Source organism: Hipposideros armiger, unplaced genomic scaffold (genome assembly GCF_001890085.2).
Source record: "Hipposideros armiger isolate ML-2016 unplaced genomic scaffold, ASM189008v1 scaffold_362, whole genome shotgun sequence".
NCBI lineage: Eukaryota > Metazoa > Chordata > Mammalia > Chiroptera > Hipposideridae > Hipposideros > Hipposideros armiger.
The window spans coordinates 1,516,866-1,533,011 of NW_017731712.1; the positions used below are offsets into that span (position 1 = coordinate 1,516,866).

At 58.5% G+C, this 16,146-nt stretch overlaps 1 protein-coding gene across 3 annotated transcripts in view; it reads left to right on the plus strand.

Annotated features, from left to right (window-relative positions):
- The window catches only part of TBCD (tubulin folding cofactor D), a 131,187-nt gene that overhangs the window by 102,415 nt on the left and 12,626 nt on the right, over positions 1-16,146 (plus strand). For all 3 annotated transcript variants that reach the window (XM_019661871.1, XM_019661872.1, XM_019661873.1), the window contains 10 exons: positions 3,942-4,004; positions 4,833-4,909; positions 6,268-6,349; positions 8,291-8,409; positions 10,078-10,169; positions 10,864-11,004; positions 13,990-14,073; positions 14,497-14,664; positions 14,735-14,873; positions 15,172-15,293. In XM_019661871.1, the coding sequence (XP_019517416.1) occupies positions 3,942-4,004; positions 4,833-4,909; positions 6,268-6,349; positions 8,291-8,409; positions 10,078-10,169; positions 10,864-11,004; positions 13,990-14,073; positions 14,497-14,664; positions 14,735-14,873; positions 15,172-15,293 (1,087 nt within the window). The remainder of the gene's footprint in view (positions 1-3,941; positions 4,005-4,832; positions 4,910-6,267; positions 6,350-8,290; positions 8,410-10,077; positions 10,170-10,863; positions 11,005-13,989; positions 14,074-14,496; positions 14,665-14,734; positions 14,874-15,171; positions 15,294-16,146) is intronic.

A 16,146-nucleotide genomic window follows, 5' to 3' on the forward strand; every position in this document is an offset into this window, starting at 1 on the left:
AGATGAAAGAAAAGCAACTGCCCTGCTGATTTGGTGTTTTCACCTCACCCCAAATTCTTGCGGGTGTGGCGGGGGTGGAGTTCTCCCTGAAGGGTAGCTCTGGTTTGCGGTCTGTGGGGGGCCCTGTGGGTTGCTTGCCAGCGCCCCTCCCCCAGGCACGCACCCTTCCTTTCCCACCCAGCTCTCCACTGCGGGAGGCTGCCTGCAAGGGGCACAGTGGGGACATCCTGGGGGCACTGCTGCCCTCAGGCCCACTGTTTCCAGCCTGCTGGGTCAGCGGAGCCCCTGCCAGCCAGTAGGAGGCGGGAGGAAAGCGAGGTCGGAGTTGATCTGGCCCCACCTGCCCCCTCCCCCGCCAAGGTCACAGCCCCTGGCTGGAGCTTTGCTGCTTTATTAGCCCTGGGAGGTTATTGTGACGCCCCTGCACCCGAGGCCCCTACTGACACCTTAACATCCACTCAGGCTTGTTTCGCGTTCTTGATTTTCTTTCAGAGGAAATTGTTTTTCTACGAGTTTATTTAAGTATAAATAGTTCAAAGAAGTGAAACGGTTCACTTCACTGTTCAGGTGTTGGTGGTCCCGGCCTTAAATCTCAGATCTCTTTTCTCCAAACCACGCCTTTCCGGTCATGAGGCTGCTTTGTCCTCTTAGCTGTGTCCGTATTTCCAGGTTACGTGCTTAGAAAATGTATCCTTAGCTTTAGATGGTTTCATTTGAATGAGACCCGATTCAGAGCTCTCACTTGATGTGTTTTTGTCTTTCAGAATTTTTATTTTTGAAGTTTTGATATTCTTGTCATAGCTTTCTGTCGTCTCTCTTACCTCTGAGGAAACGAGCAGTTTGAGGCCTGTGTGTAATAGCAGCCGCCTCCTGGAGTGCGTGCAGCTCCGCTGGCGATGGCCTGGTGTGGGCTGTGCCAGAGGCGGCCGCGGCTGGGGCTGGTTCCCGGCCCAGAGAGGCCTGCCTAGCTGTGGCCTCTGGCTGTGGCCCGGGTGCCCGCAGGCCGGAGCTGCTCCGCCAGGCCAGGGTTCCAGGGCTTCTGCGCTGGGCTCAGCCAGTGACCAGAATTTCCTAGGGAGCGACCTTCAGGCGCAGAACTCCCTGGGAAGGGCGTCCCGGTTTCCTGCCATACCCCTGGGCTCCAGGCCCTGTCCCGCAGCGAGGCTCCTGGGAGCTCTGGGCACCCTCCTAGGTTCTCCCACGTCCCCTCCAGAGACCCCAGTGCCGCTCTGGGAGAAGCAGCCCCCCCCCCCAGGTCTTCCCTTCCTTGGTGGCTCCACAGAGTTCATTTTTAATTTCGTGCAGCCTTTAGGCAATGTGCTAACTGCTGGGTAGGTCTGGATTACCTAGTCTATTACTTTTTTAACCTTTTCCATGGAAATAATTGTAAAATTGTAAAATTGGGAAGTCATGGAGTTCGTGCACAGCCCATGGCTCTTTCCCCAGTGGTGACATCTCATGTCCCAGTAGAACGTCAAAGCCACTAAGCTGACTTTGATGCTGTGCACTCACTGCAGACTCCCCAGTTTTCACGTGTGCACATGTGTGCATGCGTGCATCTGGCTGTATGCAGCCACACGAGGTGAGTTGTCAGCAGCAGCTCGGTCGACAGAGAGCTGCTCCCTCACCAGAGACCCGCCTCGTGCTGCCCGCCCGTCCCGGCAGCCCCGGGCGGCGGTCTGTCTTCATGGCTTGTCGTTTTGGGAGTGTGACATGCGGGGAGCATAGTGTTCAGCCTTGGGGGGGGGGGATAGTGCCCCTGAGAACCCTCCAATTCTCGTGTTACTTGGTTGTTCCTCTTCATCCCATCGTCTGGTTTCAGCAGTTTGTTTGACCATTCACCCTTGAGGGACATCTGGGCCGGTTCCCACTTCCGCCGTTATGCATACAGCTGCCAGGGACCGGCATACAGGTTGTCGTGTGAGCCTGCCTTCCAGTTCCCCTGGCACAAGTGCCCGAGAGCCTTTGGTGAGTCACATGGTGAGTGTAGGTTTCATTTTGTAGAACCTGCCTAATGGTGACCAGCGTTGTCTGCGCCGTTTGCACACATCCCACAAGACGGTGTGAGAGGCCTAGATTCTCCACGTCCCTTTCGGACTTGTGTTGTCACTTAGTTAGTTTTAGCTATTCTCACGGGCACGTAGTGACGTGTCACCGTGGGTTTACTCTGCGTTTCCCGAATGGCTACTGATGCTGAACATCCTTTCACGTGCTGTTTTTTAACATCATAAAACCCATCTACGTTCATATGCAGGTGAACAAGGCAGTTATTTTAGAAATCAGTGAGGGCTTGGATTTTCTTGGCCTTAGAATGTCTTGTACAAATATTGAAACAGGGTGGTGTTTTCTGGGTGCTACCCACATGGCCTCCAAGCTGCCAGTTGGGCCGAGCCTCGCCCGTGGTCAGGGAAGAGCCGCATAGCTTCACAGGGGACAGCGTTCCTCTGTCAAGGTGGCCACAGTCACAGCTTTGTCACCCTGGGGTGATAGGCTGACTGGACTGTGAGGAGTCACAGGCTTTCCATTTGCCACCTGATGGTGTTTCTACCAGTTAGAAATGTGTGCGGTCTCTGTCCCACACCCAGAAATGTGCGAGGGGTGATGGCAGGTGGATGGGGTGTGTGTGGCCTCCTCATCTGCAGGGACGGAAAGCGGGGAGATGAGGTTAGGCCATCAGGAGAAACAGTGAGTGACCGGTCCCCTGTTCTCAGTGGGGGCGTTGCCCTGCAGTGAGTGCGATTGGTCTCTACCGTTGGTTACTTAGATGAGAAGAGCAGGGGCCTGTTCTGCCGTGTCATTGATTCTGTTCAGACATCTGCCTCCTGCCCCTGGGACCCCTCGCGCCCGGCAGGAGCATGCTTGTGGGCGGTGAGTCAGGAGCCATGAGCAGAAGGAGTGGGCGTCACTTCTAGTCGGGAGTGTTCCGTGCTCACACAGAGCCCATAGCTTGCTTTGTCACTTTCCTCGGCCTGGCAACATTTCAGATGATGGCCACCTGACACTTGGGTCCCTGAGTGACAGCGATGAGTCCCCCCATGTATGACAGACATACAGTGTGAACAAGAGGGAAGCGTGTGTTGCTGTGAGCTCTGAGAGGAGGGCTTTCGCGCTGTGGCCTGGCTTGGTTGGAGGTCTGCGGTCAGTGACTCAGGCTCACACTCAGGTCCCCCCGCTCACTGGCGTCAAGCAGCAGTTCAGTCCCTAAATACGGGGAGGGGCACACGTAGCCATTTGGACCACGTGGCATGCTGGGGGACCAGGCTGCCGAGGTCGGGGCGGCACCGGGCAGCTCTCGCCCCATGCGGTGTGTCTCCTGATGGATCCCACAGACGGCCGGGGCTTCACCTGGGGGCTGCCGGACGGACACTGAGGTGCTGCTGCATTGGGGCCAACCTTCTCATGGTCCTCCGTGTGGCGGTCCGGTCTGGATGAGCTGCTGGTCACCTGGGGCCACAGTCCTGCCCAGGGGAGTGACAGTGGTTTAAAGACCGACCCTGGGTTGCTCAGGGACCAGGAGTTTCTCTCCTGCTGAGGATAATAAGCGTCACCTTCTCTGTCTGGTGACAGCGTACACTGGGTGACCCCGGGCCATGCGCACCTGTGACAGGAGCTCCCTCCATTTTTGGAGACCTCTTCCCACCCACGTGAGCTTGTGTCTTGGTGCCCACGCTCGGCCACAGGCAGGCACTGTAGGTGTGAGTGGCCCTTTGCCCACGTGTCCTCCAAACTGTGGGCCATCCCCGGCGTCCAACCCGTAGCTGCCACACGGAGCTCTCGACTGGGCAGGGCTGTCTGAAGGACGCGTGGCGCTGTCACTCGGCATGGGTCCTGGCTCTGTCAGTGTCGCTGGGGCAGGCTGCCCGGGCTCTCGGTGGGCTGGGCTTGGTGCTGCAGCGGGTGCTTGGGGAGAAATGACCAGCGTTTACCCTTTTTCTTCCTAGTTTGCGTTTTAATAGAAAAGTTGTCCGTCTCCAAAATGCCCTTCAGAGGGGATGCCGTGCTCGGTAAGTGCTTTTCTTCCGTGACTCAACACGAGCGTTTTCTGCCACAACCACCTCAGATCGAAAGTAGCAATGGACCTGTTAGGGCGGATGAAGGATAATAGTGTCACAATGTTAGAAAAACTGTGACAGGAACCTGTTGTAAATGACAAGTATTCACCACACACCCCTCTATCCCCCCGCAGCCGTCCCCTTGTCCTCTGACAGTTCGAGCTCCGTCCCCAGAGCTCTGGCTGTGACTCTGCCCATCTCAGCCTCGCCAGACGGCCGGCTGGAGCCCAAGCGGCCCTGGGGGGTGCAGCACAGATGCCACGGCCACTGGGGCAGGACTGTGAGGCCGGCCCTCCTGGGGGCCCGTGGGGCACACAGCCTTTCCTCCGTGTGCACAGCCGAGGAGAGGCAGTGAGGTGGCTTGAGGTCCCCACACACGTCCTGGGCCTGGTCTGCAGCCTCAGCTCTGTGGCTTCAGGAACAGAACAGACTCAGATTCTGTTGCCAAGTGCTGGATCTAACTGCACTGGAAGCTGGGGTTTTTATTGGTGGGGATCTGGGAGGACGTCTGAGGGACGGACAGGAAAAGATTCCCGGAAGCTTGCAGATGTAGTCAAAGAACAGACATTTCCCGCCGTATGTTCTAAAATCTCAGCAGCCAAAATGAGGCTCCTTTACACCGAGAGAGCCCGCAGAGCTCGCACAATCCAGAGAATATTTAGACCCTGTCCAGGTTCCTGTCCGCGTTGCCCGTCTGCTTCGACTGCAGAGGCAGAAGCAGCTTGTTCTCGCTTTCATCTATTCTAATCGGATAAATGCACTTCTGTGTTTCTTTGACAGAGGGTTGGCAGTGGCTGATAAACGACACTCTGAGAAATCTCCATCTCATCTCAAGTCACTCCAGAGAGCAGATCAAGGTGCGGAAGCAAAGGTTTCCAGGGGCTGTGTGCGTTCAAAGTAACGTTAACATTTTCAGTGTGTGTTTCAAAGGCCTGTGCGTTACGGGCCCCTTGTATGTACTGACGGGGTAACTGGTAAATACCATGATCACTTTTGGATTTCTAGTTGGTATCATCTATGTAACTTATAGTCAGGAAGCTAATGCAGCATTGCTGGCCAGAACAGGTAAGGTTTTCATTACCGTTTCTGGCTGACTGTATCCGCCTTCTCAGCGTCTTTCCCACACGTCAATGGTAACTGTTCAGTGGGACTGTGTCTGGTCGAGCTGTGGGATTTTAGGGTTGGAAGCTGCATGTGTCATGCTTGTGCTGAGTCACCCCTGTGCATGTCACATGTCACATTGGTCATTTTGGGCAAGCAAGAGTTTAGTGTCCCAGTGGCCAAGTGCCACGCTGTCCCGTCTAGGGACAGGTGAACGTTAGGTTAGCAGCAGTGTGTCCAACCCCCTCCCCTCCAGGTCATCGCCAGGGCATAGATGTGACTCGGCTTTGAAGTGGAGGGTGGACCTGCTGGTGTCCTCTGCAGTCCCCGCCTCCTTGTGTCAGCGTCCCTTCCGGGCCGTTGATGCTCCTTCAGTTTCCTTTTTGTAAAGTGACTGTCACTCTGTGGAATATAAGGACAGCTTTACCTGTTGTGGCGGAGTGTCTCAGGAGCAAGGCCCAAGCCTTCCTTTATGAGCTGCCTCACCTTAGCAGTGATCCGTGCAGCCTGCGGCTCTGCTGAGTGAGCAACAGTTCGGTGTCGTGCTCCTGAGGTCCCACCTGCCCGGCCCCGGCAGAGGCTGCGTTGGTGGCCTTCTCCCTGACCTGCCTGTGTGACCTCGAAAGGCCTCCCTGTGCCCAGGTGCCTCTTGTGACAGTGGGTGTCAAGAAGGGGCCTGTGTGTCCCTGTCAACCCCCGCGCCGTCCTCCCTCCAGCTCATGCGGCTTGCCGGTCGGGGCCTGAGGAGCCCTTGGACCCGACTCCTCGAAACGCGGCTGGCACGCTTGCCCAGAGGTCTTGCCCTCGCTACTTCTGGGTGTATCACACACACTGTTTCCTTCATTATTTCTTCTGGGAAATAAAAAAATGCCCTTTTTGTTATGAACTATTCACATTATAAGACATGGAATTTGTATGGAAGAAACAGTCAAGTTTCTGCTTAGCTTATCATCTGCAAAGAACATTAAAGTTGTAACTGTCAGACATGATGACAAGCAGGCGGGCAGGCGAGGTGCAGCGATGTCACAGTTTCTAGTCTTCAACAACTGGCCCGACTGCAGACGGCTCAGCTGCCCTGGGGGCTGCAGGCCACTCACCTCCTGCTTTGTTTTAGGACGCGGCCATCTCAGCCCTGGCCGCCCTCTGCAGCGAGTACTACACGAAGGAGCCCGGGCAGCCAGACCCCGCTGGACAGGGTGAGTGGCCGCCGTGCTTGGCCCCAGGTACTGGGGGGCTCGGGAGGCTTGGATTTGCGCTCCTTCCTGCTGCAGTGTGGACTCGGGCCTGAGCTGGGCGGTCAGCAAGGATACGGTGGGCACTGGGGGATGCGAGGGACTCAAAGCCTCCTGGCCTGCCCATCTATCTCCCCTCCACCTGGTGGGCTCAGCTGCCCTGACGGGTCTCTCTCTGAACAAGTAGCTTCTCCAGGACTCGTCTCGGTGTTGGCTTTACCGTGTCAACTTTTCCTGGGACACGGTGACCCCATTTTAAATGTAGAGTGGCCTCGTACGTACTTTAGCAGCGTGTTCTCACATTTCGCTCTGAAGCACACTTGTCCCCGCGGTCTGCTGTGGAGGCCCCGGCTGCGCCTGCCTTCTGTGCTGACCTGTGTTTTCCCTTCTCATATTTCTGTCCGTTTTGTTCCTTTGTCCCCGTGCGTTTGTCCTTCAGCTCCTCTGCTTTCAGTGTGGTGGTGGCCTATCTCTTCAGTGGCCAGCTCAGAGCTGCCCGCGTCTGGCCGCGGCCTCATCACGTGCTCTCCTCGCAGCCTTTGTTCCCGTCAGTGACGCCCAGTGACTTTCACATTTTGTGGTAAAATGTGTCCTCGAGTTTTCACGTGCACGATGGCACCACGAGCAGAAATGTTGTGCTCCCCCCTTTACGGGGACAGAGGCCGTATTGCGGCCGCTGCATGGGGGGGTTTCCTAAAACGAGCGTCTCGGAGCCTGTGGGACACGTGGCTCTCAGGGGACTGTTTCACATTCAGAAGCTTCACATGCGCGTGTTGTGTTGCCCTGTAGCGTTCCTCCCGTTGTTTTATGGGACATGAGTGACAGTCACTTCAGAAGTCTATGAAATGCCGCTTTAAATTATCTAAGTGAATAAAAATCACACGTGCAGTAGCCCAGTCTGCCTTCTGTGATCTTGTCCAAAATACAAGAGTATTTTGTCATTTGATACTGACAGGCCTTCCAGAGTAAGTCTCACTATTCCCCTCACCACAGGCAGGTTCCTAGGGACAGCCATGCTGGTTTGTGTTTCGTCTGTTTTAAAAATGGGACAAGTCATATTTTACTGTTTGTCTAAGACAAGAGTACCAGTCACAGCAGTCTGAATACAAAAGAAGGAACATTCCGAAATCAACCCTCGAAGGCCAAGTGAGCCACAGAGAGAGAGGGCGGTGTTGCCTTGTGCTGTGACTGCCTGTACTTTGGGGGTTCACCAGAGATGTCACTTCAGTGTTTGTACGCAGGGAGTCCAGCTGTGTCTTTCTGGCCTAGTAGGCGAGGATGCAAGGGGCACGTCACACGAGTCATGCTTTGTAGAAATTTAAGCTGTAACAACATGAGTCTGGGGAAGCAGGTGGGACAAAGCGAGGGTCTGGGGCCACCCCCACGCCAGCGGCATTCTGAAGCACAGACCTGGCTCGTCCTCGTCCTGCCCGTCGTCCTCTCACAGCCTCTGTTCCAGCCAGTAACTCTTCCAGGTCCCCCAGGAGTGTCTGCTTCACCCCGCTGTGCTCTCAGCATGGCCGGGGTTGGCCTGGGGCTGCGCTTGCCCTCGTCCTGAGGGAGGACGCCATCGTCTCCACAGCAAGCCACAGTGCTGTTAGGAACAGAGAACGGGAACCACGACTCGGGGGGGCCCTCCTGAAACCCTCTTGGTTTATCTTCCTGAAAGTGAAGTCATTGCTCAGGAAAACCTCAGAGCCTTCTAACACAACGCTTTCCTTACGCCTGCTTGGGGTTAATCCACTTTGCAGATGCACCTGCTGCCGAAGCCTGAAGTGGTTCCTTTCCCCTCCCCTCCCCCCCATTCCCGCCTCTGTCCCCCAATGTCTGCTTTGCTTTTCCTGAAATGTACATAAACTGTGTGCTGTGATGTGGATGGCGTGGTTGGCTTCTCCTTCTTTTTAGAGAGCCTGGTAAAGCAGTACCTCGCCGAGCTTCGGAGCCCAGAGGAGATGACACGCTGTGGCTTCTCGCTGGCCTTGGGCGCCCTTCCAGGCTTCCTGTTGAAAGGCAAGCTCCGGCAGGTGAGGCTGACCGGAGGGGGCGAGGTTTGGGGGACATGTGTGGGACCCCACACCCGCGGGGCGCGAGGGGCGCACTGTTACCAAATCCTGAAAACCAGCCCACGCGGCCGTGAGAGGGAATGGACGATGGAAAGTGGGTTGCTTAGAGGCTGGTAGCGGCCTCGTACGAAAAGAAAGGCCCAGGAATGATGAGCTCGGGTCTGTCGGAGAGGAAGCTGCTGTTTGATGTTGAAACTGTTCCTGCCTCACCTGGAAATGCTGTCCCTCCCACGGCCACAACTGAGGGGTGCCGGGTCTGTTGCAGAGGCCTTCTCCAAATGCCCCTTCCGCCCCAGGAACCCCTCCTTGGAAGCATGACTGATCCCTGAGGGCACTGTCACGGAGCCCAGTTCCGCAGGGCTGCCTTTTCTCCCCAGCACCCAGGGTCGGGGTGTCCTTGCGTGGTCTGCGTTTCCGTGATGGCCTGAGGAAGTCCCTGCATCTCAGGGACATGGGGAGGTCCCTGCTTGCCCCTCGGGAGGACAGATGACTAGTCAGTGTCTCAAGGAGGTGGTGGCTTGGGACAAAGGGAAGATGGGGCAGAGCTCTGGCCACACAGGGCTGGTCACATAGGACTCAGAGTGACTGTGAGCTCTGTGGAGCCCACTGGTGTTGGGCTGCTTGGGGCGTGGAACTTGTCCTGCTGCCCCCGGCTGTTCCTGGGCCCCTGGCTGCCAGCAGCCTATGGTTGGGAAGGACTGGGGGTGAGTCCCTGACCCCACCTCCCTTTGGGAGCTGGCAGGCCTAGGAGGCGGGACTTGTTCCGGCCCCACTGAGAGCAAACTTGCCTCCCCCACTCTGGTGTGTGCCCCCGAGGCCAGTCCCGGGGACGCACCCGCCTTCCCGTTGTCCCTCCGGATGGGCCTCTGTGGGTTTGTTCTGAAACGTGAGCTTGAGCTCTGCGGCCTCAGCTGGTGTCCTTTCACGGTGACCCACTGCCCTCCTGCCCCCGACTTGGTGCTGAGCTCCCTGAAGAGTGGGTGCCCGTGGCCTGCTGGCTGGGTGCAGCCAGCCAGACCCTGCAGATCCCCGCCGGCCCCAGGCCACCAAACTCCTGTGCCCCCTTCACCCAACTGAGGCATCAGGCGTCGTCCTGCCGACCCACCACCATGATATCCATGCTGCCAGGTGCCTGGGGCACATGTCCCCTCATCTTTGTCACCTGCCCCCTGCCTGGCACACTTTGGGGTCTGATACACCAGATGGACTGACGTGTCCGTGCGGCCGACCGTGTAAACCTCTCACCCTGTAGTTGATCCATTTGAACACCTGGCATTTATAATTGAGCTGTCCCTTCACGAAGTAACAGATGAAGTTCCCCGGAGCCACTGCATTTGTCATATTCCAGCTCTAAGCGATGGGACAGGAAGGGGGCAGCTGGCGCTGGAGTGTAGGGTGGGCCCAGGAGGCCACACCGTGGAGGTGACCTGGGCCCCGGGGTCCCAGCAGGCGGAGGGGCTGGGGACGTCCCCTGCAGGGTGGTCTTCCTGCCTAACAGCCGCCCGTGATGTGGGGCTCGTCACGCGGGGCTCGCTGGGGCAGCCCAGCACCAGGGACACGCCCCACGTGCGTGAACAGGGCACTGGCCTCATGGCTGACAGTGCGCTGACGATTGACGTTGCGTTTCAGGTTCTGGCCGGATTAAGAGCCGTTGCCCACGTCTCCCCCGAGGACGTGAGCTTTGCCGAGTCCAGGCGGGATGCCCTGAAGGCCATCGCTAGGTGAGTCCTGCCGGGCGGCCCCCGGGTCACTGCCCTCAGAGCCAGCGCCCCAGCCGGACGCGGTGTTTTCGTTAGAAGCCCAGTCTCACGGACACATCTGCCAGGAGGGAAACATTATTGTATATTTTTTTTCTAGAAGTTTTGTTTTTAGGGGATGGTTGGCATTTTTAAATCACAGTAGCTAGTTAACAGCTTTGTCGTAATTATAACAAACATTAAACCGACTGTGATCACATCTTCACTTTCGGAAACTGGACATCAGGGCTTGGCAACAAAGAGTAGGTGGCGGGACGCGTGCTGGGGGACCGATCGCCAGTTGTGGTCACAAACACGCACACGTCGGACACACCCCCCTTTCTCTCTCCCACAAACACGTCAGAGGAGCAGCTGAGTGGCACCCACGTGCCCTCTTGTGCACTAAGGTCATACTGTCCCCTTTCTGCAAGGAGGGAACAGCCACCAAGGGCCTCGCTGTGCACCTTGCAGGCTGCAGACACCAGAAAATGTGATTTAGGAGAAGACATCACTCAGCCTTACGTGCCCACGGAGGGGACGCTGGGACTTGGAACCTTCCTCTGACATCGTTTGTTCCGAGTGTTTCCTGTCAGGAAGAGCGCGTCAGGCCCGAGTGACATGAAATGCGAGAAAGGTCGGACGGGATATTGCAGACACCGTTTCCCACTTGTCATTGCAGGGTGTGCCGGACCGTCGGTGTGAGTGCAGAAGGGGCCCCGGATGAGGTCGTGTGCAGAGAGAACGTTGCCCAGATTTACTGCACGCTGCTGGATGGCCTGAGCGACTACACCACCAACAGCCGTGGGGACGTGGGTGCGTGGTAAGTCCCGCCCTTCTCGTCCCCATAGCCTGTGTCCCTCTGTGCCTTTCTCAGCGAGTGTCAGCAGGTTAGAGGTGGCGGCCCCACGTCGAGTGTCGCTTCAGGCTGGTCAGGCTCCCGCCCGCCGTCCTCGTGTGTCCTTTAGTCTGAGGACAGCAGTGGGCTGGGTCTCCTGTGCATTCTGGTCTCTGCTGAAGAAACTCCCCTGGACCACATTGCTGTGACCCCATCCGCCTGCCCTCCAGCTTTTATTTAGTAAAGTTCTTGCAAACAGTTGGCCCCGCGGCCGTTAGAGCAAGAGGGACCCCAGCCATCCTGAGGGGGGGGCACGGGCAGAGGTGGGGGCCGCCAGGTGGGAAAGGACGGAAGTGCAGGTGGAGGAGGAAGGCTCCTGACGGCTCCCAGCGTCACTCCGCCTGGTCCCCAGGCCTCACAGCCCCTGGGGTTCAGTCAGTGCAGCGAGCTCCCGTGTCCCGGGGTTTTCTCTCAGGAGAAGCGCCTACTGGGCAAAGCACAGCATACGTGACGTGTCGCTGCCGAAGAGTAGAAATAGTTCATTTTTTCACGATCACAGGAAAAAAAAGTTAAGCTTTATGGTAAAGCTTGAAAAGAAATGAACACATTATTCCATATTTGGCCAGGTCCCGCCATTATTTCTTTAAATACGTCTTCTGCCCCCTTCGCTCGTTCTGGATGCCCAGCCTCCCACAGGCAGACCTTGTCCCACTGCCCCATGCGCCCTGAAGCTCTCTGCTGTTGTGTGAATCCCATGAATTTATGTATTTATGTTCAAGTTCATTGGCTCTTTCCTGTATCATCTCCACAATGCGATTAAGTTCGTCCAGAAAATTTTCATTTTGTACTTTCCGTTAACAGCGTCTTCACTTGGGCGCCGCCCTGTTCTGTGTGTTGTCTTCCTTCTCCCCCCTCACCTCACTGCTGCTTCCCTTCCCTGCTCATGCTCGGGTGGCGTCTGGAGCACTGCCTGCTGGGCCTGGTGACCTGGCACACGTCTGGGCAGACCCGAGCAGGGTCCTGTCTCTCAGGAACCCCCACGTCCCCCCGGCCCTGAGTCCTCAGTAAGACCAAGGCTCCCAGGACGGCGCGGCCTGCAACGCCGTCTCCTGTGGGACGGGTCTGTGCCAGCGCCAGCAGCCTGACCGCAGCCAGGGCTCACGGGTCTGCCCTGCAGAGCAGCCACTGTGCTGAGTCTGTGTGGCCCAGGTTTGGGAGGGTTCTGCTGGGACGACTGGTCTGCTTTCCTCCAGGGCCACTGATGGCTTTCTTGTAGGCAGCTGCTCACATTCGGCTCAGCGGGCCTGGGCTGGCACAGACGTAGGGGTCCCTTCTCGGGCACACCCCTCCAAGGGACCCCTTCACTCTTGGTGGCCCTGGTCATCCCAGACTCCCCCTCACAGCTCGAGACAGAGGCCGGTGGGTTTGCACCGTGTCTCAGCCCTGCTGAGGCTGCCTCCGAGCGACAAACAGAACGGAGGAGGCACCGGGGGCCGCCACCAGCCCCAGGGGCTCAGGCGTGTGCGTGGTGGCCGTGCCCCTGCGGTCCCGCCTGCGAGTTTGTCATTTCAGAGACTAGTCAGCTTCCACAGTGCTTGGTCCTTTTCAGAGATTCTCTGTAGGAAGTGTCCGTCTTTTGCATTATTTTTCCTTCACCACGTCCTTCATGCTTACTCTGTTATCTGTGTCACCCGAGGGTCTATTTCTGTTGTCGTCGCTCTTATTGTAACACTTGGTCTTTTTTATTCCCATTCCTTTTAATTTGTAACTAAACCTAGGAGCTGTGTGTTCACACTTGGAGAGGCTTTCTTTGCAGTGTGCTAGCTTTCCTGACGCCAGGTCCTGTTTGTGGGCAGGTCGCTGAGTGCCCTCAGAGCTGGGTCGCCCCTTCTCCTGTCCAAACCTCGGACCCCAGGTTCTTCCTCGTGCACAAGTGTCCCCCAGTTGCTGGCTTCCTGGATCCTGGAGCCTTAGCCTGTGTGACCAGCGTACAGCTATAGGGGGCCCCATACCCCCTCCCTCTCCCAGCCTTCCCCTGAGTGCCGTGCCCACAGAGACGGGGTCCATGGGGAGCATTGTCCTCTGTCCTCCCACGCTCTGCCTGCCACCCCAGACGGTCGTGTGTCCTCAGAGCAGCTGCTTGGTGGCCCTGCCCTGGTGTTGGAGCCCGTCCCGCTCCCATCAGCCCCTGGGCTGTGTCCACTTCGTGCGTACACTCAGCGTGTCACCCGCCAGGCCTCCCACGGGCCGAGGCCTGCATCTGCGCCTAGCCTCTCAGACCCCAGCACACAGGCCGCCTCTTCGGCGTGGGGCGTCCATTTCTTGGCAGAGAGTGGGTGCCCCGGGCCTGGGGGACCTGCTAGCCCTGGAGACGTGGGGCTGTGGTGCCCATCCGTCCCACCCAGGTTGTGTGCGTGATGTCCCGAGTTTGGAATGCTGCTGTCACCCGAGTGAGGCCAGTTGTAGTGTGGGCTCCACTTTTCAGATCGTGTGAGGCAGTTTCCTTCCACGTGAGCTGCTGTGGGTGAGTTGGCTCAGAGTGGACAGAGCAGCCCTGGTTGTGCAAGGCACTTGTGCGGCAGCGACGCCAGCAGCTCTGCATGTGTCCACCTCGCGGAAGCCAAAGCCTGAGAAAACCCTGCAGTGGCTTCATTGGAAGGCTCATGGGAAAACCAGAGGCCTCTGCCTGCACTCGTGACAGTTTGCTGGGACCTGGCCGTGTGTCCTCGGGTGTTAGCCTGTGTCCTTGTTGGAAGCACCGTGAGAAAACACCACTGGGGGAGTGACCACCAGCTGCCCATGCGGCTCCGCAGACGCTTCCCACCCAAGTGCGGACGTCAGTCTCCGGAACGCGCCCTGGGCTGAGGGCGTTGGAGCTGCCCTTCCCATGTGCAGCTGACTGTCACCTCTCCCTGGAAAAGTCCCCTCTTCCTGGAAAGCAGTCTCCTTATGCACTCCCTGTTCCTGTAGGGTCCGCAAAGCTGCCATGACCAGTCTGATGGACCTGACGCTTCTGCTGGGGAGGGACCAGCCTGAGCTGATCGAGGCCTCCGTGTGAGCGTCTGCCCTGCCCCCACCCCATGTGGAGAGGGTCTTCCCTCTCCCTGTGTCCGGCCCATGGCCCAGCCAGGCGTTCCCCTCGCTCGGGAATCATTTGGGGTGAGGCCAGGGCACCTCAGCACCTGCTCCCGCAGGGGTCCTGGCCATCGGGCTTGTCAGTCCTGGCGAGGCCCCAGCTGTGCTGTCCCTGTGGACAGCCCACCCTCCCACCACCCCATGCTCCCCTTCCTTCTCTACCCCCGCCAGCTCATGCCTGTTCCCCACTGGCTGCCCACCCAGAGTCCTATGTGCTCTCACTGCTTCTACCCGGCCCTGTGCTTAGGTTCTGGGGCCAGGCCCGCCCTGTAGCCCGTGGCCGCATGTGCCCCGTGGGCGCTCCATGTGTGGCTGCGCTCACGCCAGGCTCTGGGTTTGCAGCTGTGAGCGGGTCATGTGCTGCCTGGCCCAGCAGGCCAGTGAGAAGATCGACCGGTTCCGTGCGCACGCCGCCCACGTGTTCTTGACGCTGCTGCACGCTGCCGGCCCCGCCGGCCCCATCATCCCCCACGTGCCCCACCGGGAAGAACTGGAAAAGCTCTTTCCCAGGTACGGAGGGCTCGGCGCCCCCGACTCCCGGCGGGACGGCAGGCCCCTCCAGCTTGTTGTTCTCCTGCAGGTCAGACGTGGCGTCCGTGAACTGGAACGCGTCGTCCCAGGCCTTCCCACGCATCACCCAGCTCTTGGGGCTGCCTGCCTACCGCTACCACGTGCTACTGGGGCTGGCTGTGTCCGTGGGCGGCCTGACAGAGTCCACGGTGAGGAAGCACTGCAGGCCTTTTCTGGAGGACAGCGGTTTTATGTGGGCACGTGCCCTGTGGCGGGGTCAGCACCGAGGGTCCGTGGGGCACAGGTGGGATCGGGTGCTTTCTGGGGCGGGAGCGAAGGGGCCGCCTCCTTTCTTCCGCTGATCTTCTCTCCTGTGGAGAGGTGGGACCATGCACTCCCGGCAGGGTCCCCAGGGCGGCTGGGAGAGCCGCGTTACTGTGCTGCGGGGAAACGCAGGAGCCCCCGTCTGGGCGCCTGTGGGCCTGAGTTTCGGCACGTCTGCTGCAGGTCCGGCATTCCACGCAGAGTCTGTTTGCATACGTGAGCGGCTTGCAGAACGACCGGGGGGCGCTGGAGGACTTCGCCGGGACCCTCCTGCGGGTCTTTGAGGACAATCTCCTGAATGACAGGTAGGCAGTGGTAGCGCTTCTGGGCCTCCTGGGCAGGTGGGGCAGGCAGAGGCCAGGGGCGTGGGCACGGCCAGGAGCCTACCCTTTGGGCCGGTGGGATTAGGCCGGGGGTGCAACTTGGAATGACACAGGTGGCACTGCATCCAGTGCTGCCCGACCTGTGAGCACACGGCCACACCCTGGTAGGTGACTGCCAGCAAGACACACTGTGCTGTCACAGCGAAAAGTGGGACCTGGTGTTGGAATGGCACCCCAGTGTTTTGCTAACTGCTTTTCCATGGAGTGTCGACCCCACGGGCCCTGAGCTCAGAACAGGACATTTCCCAAAGCCTCCAAGAGGGCTGTTGGGGACTCCGTTGTCAGTGGTCCCTGGGCTGCCGGCCCTGTCACAGCTGTGTGGCCGCAGGACCCCACGAGGCCCGGGGGAGGTGCAGACACAGCTCTGAGCATGCAGGGACTCCGGCCGCGGTCCTTCCGCGGTGTAACCAGCCGGGGAGCTGCACTGAGCTGCTGAAATGCACGTGAAGCGTGCAAGTTTGACTCGTGTCGGCCTCCATGGAATCCCCACACTCAAGACACTGAACACACCCGTCCACACCCACGGTTCCCGGCGCCCCACCCCACCCAAGGCAGCCACTGGAGCTTTCCGTGGCTGTAGCCTAGCTGGCGCATTCCAGAATTTTATTTAAGCAACTCCCGCAGTGCACTGCCTGGGTCTGGTCCTTGGGTCCAGCACACTCACCAAGTAGCCGTTTGTGATGGTGGCTGTCATGTCGTGTCTGTCATGTCATGTCGTGAACTCGCCTGTCTGTTCACTCGCCTGTCTGTTCACTCGCCTGTGATGGGTGCTGGG